We start from the raw sequence: 9,540 nt of genomic DNA, 5'->3' as shown, positions 1-9,540 counted from the left end.
ACCGTGAAATGAAGAAAGTTGAGAAAAAAGTAAGAAGAGATAAGATAAGTGCATAGAAGGCATAAAAATCTGGTAGCAGTCCCTCTCTTCGTAAATACTAACTCACTCAACACTTGATGCACCACAACCTGTCACCAGCCTGTAAACCCGTTCTCCTCCCAATGCAATGCATAATATTTTTTTTTATTAATTTATTCCTTTTTAATAAATTCCAATATTAGGGAAAAAAGGTGTTCTGACATAATTTGTAATGAAATTGAATTGTTTTTGTAATAAATTAAAAATTAGTTGGGGGACCAGAATTAGTATTTATTATTAATGTGGTAAAAGTTAAGAGTTGAAAAGGTGGGAAGCAAGAGAAGGCTGGCTGGCTCTTCCGAAGAGTGGGAGTCCTATAAATAGAGGGATAAACCTTAACACGGTGTCTCCAATTAAGACTTCTAAACAAATACCTATCCCCACACGCACAATTTCACTCCTCTTTCTTTCCTTCTTCTACATGGGAAATTGCGTTTGCGGCCAAACCGCCCACCAGCCCACGGCCAAGCTCGTCGTTCACGACGGCCGGATGGAGGAGTTCTCATACCCGGTCAAGGTCTCCTATCTCTTGCAACTCTATCCCACGTGTTTCATATGCGACTCCGACGAGATGGCCTTCGACCACGTTGTAACAGCAGTTCACCACGACCACGAGTTAAAGCTTGGCCAGCTCTATTTCGCGCTCCCGCTTAACCTCCTCAAGCGCCACCTCCCGCCGCAGGAGATGGCCGCGCTAGCCGTCACTGCCAGCTCCGCACTCGCCAGGTCCGCCGGCGACAAATGTACCTCTCGCCGCCAACAGAATCTGCTTTTCCCCTGCCAGGAGAATGCCAAGCCTGGCGGGAAAGTGGCGCCGGACAGTCGTGTCGCCGCCGATGCGGCTGATAACCCTGCGGCGAGGAAAGGAATGAATCAAAATGTCGTTCTCAGGGGGAGGGGTAAGTTCACCGCGACGTTGAGTTCCATACCGGAGCAGGGGTAGTTTCGGAAGAAAAAAAATACGTGCTCGCTGGGATTTTGTATTGCTGTATATATATTTAAAAGAAAAAGACAAAAGATATATTAATTGTTGAACGTTGTAGAGTTATTTCATGAAAAACAACAATGGAGGTATACGGGTTTAATTAATTAATTAATTAATTAAAACCGGTGTTATTCAAGGGCTAATTTCGTGAAAAAGCCTGTAATTCACTTATTATACTAACTTCATTCTTAGGAAAATTAATGTGTTTTTCTTTTTATTTTTACTTTTTCTTCATCTCTGTTCATTTCCTTCCCACCTTAACTACTGAGATTTCAAAACAAATATATGATAACTTTTACTATTTCACTCATGTACGTTTATCATGTACTTTTTTTTTTATTATTAAAACTCTAAAGAATCATATGTAAGATTTGTTAACGAATCTTGTCAAACAGTATCTTTAAAGAACTTATTATGAAATTAAAATGATTATTTTTGTACTTCAATACAAACTCTCTATTCCTAGTTTCTCAAGGAGATTTGTCTTTGTCGAAATAATTTTTTTCATTTATACTTAATAAGCTGTTCATTTTAGTAACACTCTTAGTAAGTCTCTATTAATTTTGCGATGTAATAAGGTTAGGTACTTAACATTATTCAATTTCAACTTTTTAATAGCGAAAAAGTTTACGTTTAAGAGTATCTAATTTAACTTTGATATGAAACCTGTTTCTTCTGATTATGATTTTCATTCCAGGCTAAGAACAGAGTCATTTGGCGTGTTATATTGTGTGTTATCGTTTGATACAAAAGGTAAATACTAATCTATATCACATTTGCATTGGACGTTGTAATTAAACAATTAAACAAACCACAAACTAGAAAAGAAAAAATGTAATAAATAATTTAAGATATTCTAAATTATTTTAAGATTCAATATTTTATACATGTCAATAATAATTTGCATAAATCTGATTGATTAGACAAGGTTAACATGAAGTGCTTAAGCCATGGTTTGGTAACTCGTTCGTTCACACGGACAGAACAATGAAATGAGTGTCTATCGTACCAAACACTGTTTCTATCATACCAAAAAGGGTCTACCATTTATTTTATCCCTTAGTTGATAAATTACTTAATATACATATATTTCCTTCTTTTCATCTTATAACTAAACACTTTCTTTTCCTTTGTGTCTTTCTCTTTTCACTACGTAGGGCATCAACTTATCATCATTCAATAAGAGAATTTTTGTACGCATAGTTTTACAACCCCTCTTTATTACAAGAAAAACAGACACCATAAAAAAGATTTATATAATACCGTCAAAATTTGCGATTTTTTTCCTTAATTTAAATATTTTCTTCTTTTTATGGTGAGGAGTGACTGTGACATATTAAACATGGTGCCAGAGAAGTGTTACAGAAAACTCTCAACCGCACAAGCGTTTCTACTTGAAATTTGAACGTAAAAAGAAAGTTAACACAAAAAGAAAGAAAGATTTCATTTTTATTTCTCTCATATTATATTCTTCATTCCATTTATCGTTTTCTCTCTATCATTTTCCTTTTACTTATCTCTTACCTAATCTTTGGGAGGACATAACATTTTCCGAATTAAAAATGCACAGCGAAAAGCTTTCATTAATAAGTTGTGACCACCTGGTTGAGTACAGTGTAAAAATGGATAAACCTCACACGTAAAATGTAGTAAAAAACAACATCAACAACAGAAGCCAAATTAATATTTGAAGAAAAGAAGACGGAAGGGTTATATTTTGGGTCGGTTACATTACATTACATTACACCTAAGAGATAATAACGAAAACAGAAACCTAGGTATACATCATCTACATAGAATAGGTTGAAGAACAGGAACTTATCCTCGCACATTTGTCAAGGGTACAAATGCCACTGACAAGGAAATCTGCACAGAAGACGCTCTTTCCTTCTTTTGGACTTTTCTTTCAACATGCATGAGCACTGCTGAGTACACTGTATTCGGTGACAAAAGGTACAAATAACAATCCTGCTACAAATACTAATCTAGTTGTGCGTGTGACATGGACGGAAAATACACAGAAAATGATGAAGGATGAGGGTGGCAACCCTTTGTCTATTCCATTTTTAAATTTATGTATATGAAAATTAAAAAAAAAAATAGTTCTTGAACCTAGGGTGTAAAAAAAGAATTAACGCGTAGAAATATTTGGCCTTTATATATACGCGGTTTGTTATTAAACGCAAAAAAAAAAAAAAAAGGAGTGAGAAGGCACAGGGTGGTTGTGCGATGTTACCATTAGAAAGAGTCGCTGTCAGTGATAGAAATTTTGTACGTACAGCTGTAAAAAGCATATACAGTAGCATCAGCGTACGTAACCACATAAGTATGTTGAATATGAAGTAATGAATAATAAGTTTGCGTTTGAACATATATGGTTAGTGAATACTTATAAAGGGTGTGAAGTAATGAGATATTTAGATGGTGGAATTAGAGTGTTTGAATTTTGGTATATGTTGCAGAAACAATGGAAATGGTGTCTGTGCATGGATGGTTGGCACAGCACGAATTTGCAGGCACTTGTTTTAGCGTGTTGAAGACATGACAATGACGTATGTGACGACTCACTATGTACTGTATTTTTTTACGAGCAAGAATTAAGTTTGTCAAAGACTATTTTTTTTTTTGAGCTGATTCAAAAATCAACAATAAGGACAAAAATAAAACTTGTATTTATCAACCCTCTCATTATCTCCGATTAATACAAACATTATGCCAATAAATAAGAATTTATCTTTCTATTTATTATAACGCGTTTGGTGCATGGTAATGAATGCCCTGCGTGGTGAACTTGTGTTGATGAGTAATGGCATATCATGCAAATTTATTATGGAGTTATTTGAAAGATAATGAATCACATTTATGTACATTTAACTTTGTTCATTATTACATTTGGTTGGGACAATCCTATAGGAGATAGAATTTCATGATCAGGTTTTGTTTATAATACCTTTTGAGTTTGATGCCAGTAAAGCTGTATATTGATTAATAAACGATGCGATATGATGAAAGGAAATAAAAATAGTGGAATTTGAATGTGTAAGTAACAGATATATTTGAAAAGGGCAATGGAAAAAGACATGAGAGATAATCGAATTTAACGAAGTAATTGAGTGTAGCATTGAATTTATAAGAATAGGAGTATGTTTATATATAGATATAGAGGCACAGAGAGGGTGCGATTATTTGAATTTGAAGACGAAACATGCATAAGATTGGACCTTTCAGCAAAGAAAGGAAACATGATATGAATGGTTTTAACATTGATTATGAAGTAAAGGCAGGTGGAGGGATCCGATGTTGATATCTCATAAAAAGACTAGCATTCATTTAGTGGTTCAACCTTTTGAACCTTCAAAGTAAGATAATAATATGAAGAAATTATAAAATAAAAATTGTTAATGATGATTAAAAATTGGTCGGGAATTAATTAGTTGTTGAGTTGTTGTCCACTTGAGCAGCAACAATTGGGAAAGGCAATTTCTGAATAAGGACCAACATTTTTATAATTAAAAGGTACGGCTCCTTCTTCTGTGGTCCTCACTGCTAACTTAACTTTGTTTTTTTCGGCGTTCAAGTTTCAGAAGAAGTAACCTATTTCAATTTCATCATACAACATAAATTACATAAATTGTGCTTTTCACTCGATACCCCAATGTAAAAATCTATAGACGCTCTTGCACTAAACACTTAAAAAGCATCATTTGTTAATAATTTTTTAATAATAAATTATGTGTTACTGATTTATTGATTCATATATTTGAAACGGATTTATCACAGACTATCACATAAATATTAACACTAGTGCAAAAACGCTATTTAACGTCACTCTTTAGATGTTGGTTAAGGATAAACACAACGTATATTGATAACCGGTGACATTTTCGTAAATAAGTTGGTCATACATACGTTAGTTAGAAGGTGCCCCGACGTTTATAATATTTTAGACATCGGGACCCCTCCTAACTAACGTCTATATGTTTGACTGATGGGTGAAAAGTCATTTCTTTTAGTCATATAGACGTTAGTTAAGAGGGGTCCCGACGTCTATATGGTGGAAATTATAATGGTTATTCACCTACCTATCAGACATATAGACGTCAGTTGGTAGAGCCCCGACATCTAAAATAATGTAGACGTCTGTTATTGGGAAAACCGACGTCTAAACCCTAAATCCAGAAATTTAAAAAGTCACTTCTTGACTCCATTTAGACGTCTAATCCCGCCACTCCGACTTCTAAAGCACTTTAGACGTCTATTATTCTGGGAACCGATGTCTAAACTCTAAATCCAGAAATTTAAAAAGTCACTTTTTGACTCCATTTAGACGTATGATCCCGCCACTTCGACTTCTAAAACACTTTAGACGTCTGTTGTAAGGGGAACTGACGTCTAAATGTCTGCATTAAAACACTGCGCACACGAGGCAGTAGTTACGCGCACTCATTGTTCATCATCTTCCTCGCGTTTTCTCTGCACAGGCTACGTTTTTCAGGTTCGTTTTCTCACTTTTGCACCGTTTAAAATTAATTTTACTCTGATTACATTACTCTTTGATGAATTATTTTTCATTTGAACTGATTAAAATGCGTTTTCATTGACTTTTTGTGCAATTTTGCTCATATCCTTAGGTAGCGTTCTTGGACGACGATTTCTTGCGTTTTGCATTCCTCCAATTCCCTCCACTAAATTATCAAAATCGTCCAATACAAAATAAGAACATACAATCCATTTTCTTCAATTAAAATATAAAGTTGTAAACTCAAATCACCATGACTTAAGAGCAACTCGAGACGCCTCAAGCGGAGAAAGATCCTATCAAATATGACGACATTTTAGACGTCTGATCTATAGAGTCTGACATCTATATAGACATCTGACCTATATGGTCTAACGTCTATATAGACGTCTGACCTATATGGTCCGATGTCTCATTTAACGTCACTCGAATAGACGTCAATTCAGGATCTGACGTTAAAAGCCAAAAATAACTGACGTTAAACAGCGTTTTTCCACTAGTATAAAAAAAGTTGTTGAAAAAACAATTTCAAATATAGATCATTGCTCAAGTTCGGCAAATTTTCCTATTTCTTTCTTCAATTCACTAATTGTGGTTGGAGGAATATTCATTGAGAAATTTGTTAGTACATTAATTTTAGACTCATCTAAGAGTTTCACTATCAAATCATATCATTTTTTTTTTATCATTGAAAAAGGGAGTAACCTAAAATTTATAATATTCATACACCACTCAATCAAATAGAAAGTTATGACTTTAATGAGTAAAAAAACTACTAGTACAAAAATCATATTTTGTGACGTACAATAACGAGCTATGACGTACATAGTTTTGTACGTTATAATAGCTCTACATATTGTATGACGTAGCAAAAATTTACGTTATCTGAACATATTATGACACTGTTTCTAAAATCAGAGAAAATTGTTTCGAATTGATATTGAGTAAAATTATCTATGTTCACTCAAGAAGTCTATAAAAAAAGAGATAACTCTAATGAATGTGAACATAGATAATTTTAGTGAAGCTCTAAAGAGGCATTAAAATGCTTCACGGTATAAAATGTTTATCTTTTGTTGTTGACTTTTAATTTTTTTTCTTCATCCTCGCATATTGAAGCTCTAAAGAGGCATTAAAATGCTTCAGAAGTTCATATACTTCTTTCTCAAGGTCATCGAGCTCTTTTTGAATGATTGATGAACTTGTCAGAATGTCCAAATTTCCGTTGTCATCGAATGACGCTTTTTGTAAACTCTCTTGCACATCACTGTATTTTAGTGCATCGTTCCTCCTATTCTCTGAAAAACAAACACATATAATCAATACTAGTAAAGTCGAAATAAACAAGTATAGAAAATATACCTTCAGAAGCCGAGATCCTCCATTCAAAAGAGTTCATAAACTTGTCAATTTCATCTTGAGCACTCGGGATAATATTTTTTCATATGATCTCTGAGTGTACTCATGCTCTTAAATTTTTTCTCGGTCTTTATTCCATCTTTGTTCAATTGATCACTCACTCGAGTAGGTAAATGGATAGATCTATTTTTATAATATCGTCCACAGTCACTAAGTTTTTTTTCTCGTGTTCCATCCTAATTGTCGCTAAGTCCAGGCCAGTTCCTAGGCCTTAACCTTAACCATTATTTTATATATTTTTTTATAATAAAATTATATACCAATATTATATTCTAAATAAAATATAAACTAATATCATGTCTTTGCCAAAATCCACTATTTGTATATCTTAAAATTTATAAACATGATTGAAGAGACTAAAATATTGATTCAAGTGTGATGATGTGATCCAAATATCTCACCAAAATCGCCTAACATTGTTAATATATAAATTTTTTCATTAATTTTACTGCATAAATTAATATTTTTTAACTTATATTATTATTTTTACAATATAATTTTATTTTATATTATTATTAATATTTTACTACTACTAAGTATTATTATTATATAAATGTTTATTATTATTATTAGCCAAAATGCATGTGTTAGACGATAAAAAAAAAATTATAAAAATAAATGTAAATAAATTTTATAATTTTATCGTAAATAATTTTTATTTATTTTGTAAATAATTTCTTGTTATAAATAATTATTTTAATTTAAAAATATTAAGTTTTGAAAATTTTCAAATTGAAAAAATGGTTAAATTTAAATAAATTTGGTAAGATAATTATTTTAATTTTAAAAAGTTATTTATTAAGAAATAAAATTGAAAACCAAATTTGTATACCATCTTCCTTATATAATAATATAAATTTATTATTTTATTATGTTATATAATAATATAATTAATTATGTTATACATAATATGTTTAGTATGATTATCAAATTTACATTAAGGATAAAATAGTATAATACTATCTTCTACCATTATTTTTTCACTATTCTTTCACATAATCACACAAGTATGTGACAGATATAACCAAACACAAACGTATGAATTTCCTTGACATTATGATGTACATTATTATCTTTCAGCCTATTTTTCTCTCTATTTTTCACACAAGAACGGGTACTCCTTAAACTCCTTCTTTGCAAATCACAAAACATCGGGTGAAAATTATCACCTTATTAGGAAAGTTTGTGAGAATTAGTATAGAATTTAATTTATGTGATAAATTAAAAAATTTATTTTTAAATTCACTCTCATTTATCTCTAAATCTATTCTTATTTATCTTCAAATCTATTCAAATAAATAATAAAAAAAATTATTTTCAAATTCTCTCAATTATTCTCTTCCAAATTCATTTAAGTGAAGAAGACGTTAGTGTTTGTTCGATTGATTTTAATGCTTACTTCATAAAATTCGCTTCCAATCTTCAACAAGAGTATACGTATAGATTGGTAGCACTAGAAACTTTGTCACGTCTTCAAGTATATTTACGATCCCAAATCAAAATTGAAAAAATTCCAGCCTGCTAATCTGTAAAACTTAAGTGATAAAATTTTTTTAAAAAAAATATCAACATTTTCTGTGGATTTGTTGTACTTGTTAATGACCTAGTTAGGTCAATCAAAATCAGTCCACTATAGCAAGCACGAAAGTCTTAAAGTGGGGATGGAAGGATGATTGGACGTCATAGTTTTTCTTTTTTGCATGTTTTTCTCACTTTACTTTTCCATTGTTGAACTAGCTAGCTATGTAGCCATGTTTCGATACTTTAAGATTTTTTCACCTCATTGCTAATGCCACATTAATGGCAAGATAAGTCTATACAATTCTATGGCTTAGATCAAACTTATCACACCTACCACTCAACTCAATGATATCTATTGGTAAAATATAATACCATCACTTCTAATTTATGTATCGTAATCTAGGAATAGTTTTATGCCAAACAAAATTCGTTCAATGTAAAGTTCAATACTTTATTTATTTTTCCAACTTATCATTTCTAACAATTTTTTTCCTGGTTGTTTTCCCTGTTTATTAAAAGCACTATCGGGTGTCACCTTTCTCCAATCCGAAAAGACACAAACAAATAGAATAATTATATTATATTTTTCACGTATGATGAACGAAAATATGTAATAAAAAAAGATATAAGGAGATATACTTGTTATACGTATTTGCAAGAAGTTATATATTCCTGAGAATAGAGAAGAATTGTTGAAGTTTCCTCGCAATAGATCAGATGCATAGTTAAAGAGAACTTGAATTTAAATTCTTATTTGCGATTGTGATAGCACTTGGAATCTCCATATAGTCAAAAGGATAAAACATAACCTAAGATGGATAATTGTGTCATAGCTTTCATTGAGTAGTCCAAAATAAAAATGTCCATCATCAATTATTCTCAAAAACAGTAGTAAGTACGATCAAGTAAATTGAATTTGGATGTTACTGGCCATAGTTGACGTAACTATCCAGTGAAAATATATATATATATATATATATATATATATATATATATATATATATATATATATATATAT

At 31.6% G+C, this 9,540-nt stretch overlaps 1 protein-coding gene across 1 annotated transcript; it reads left to right on the top strand.

Moving 5' to 3' along the window:
- The first annotated feature begins 367 nt into the window (after positions 1-367).
- LOC106768114 lies at positions 368-1,199 on the top strand. Its single transcript, XM_014653070.2, has one exon. The coding sequence runs from the start codon at positions 500-502 to the stop codon at positions 1,019-1,021; it is 522 nt and encodes a 173-aa protein (XP_014508556.1). The 5' UTR covers positions 368-499; the 3' UTR covers positions 1,022-1,199.
- The last annotated feature ends 8,341 nt before the right edge of the window (positions 1,200-9,540 follow it).

This window comes from Vigna radiata, chromosome 7 (genome assembly GCF_000741045.1).
Source record: "Vigna radiata var. radiata cultivar VC1973A chromosome 7, Vradiata_ver6, whole genome shotgun sequence".
NCBI classification, from domain to species: domain Eukaryota; kingdom Viridiplantae; phylum Streptophyta; class Magnoliopsida; order Fabales; family Fabaceae; genus Vigna; species Vigna radiata.
The sequence above is the reverse complement of the archived record's forward strand: the minus strand, read 5'-3'. Positions and strand labels throughout refer to the sequence as shown.

Coding starts and splice junctions, on each gene's coding strand:
- LOC106768114 (XM_014653070.2), top strand. CDS start 500: ATGGGAAATTGCGTTTGCGGCCAAACCGCCCACCAGCCCACGGCCAAG.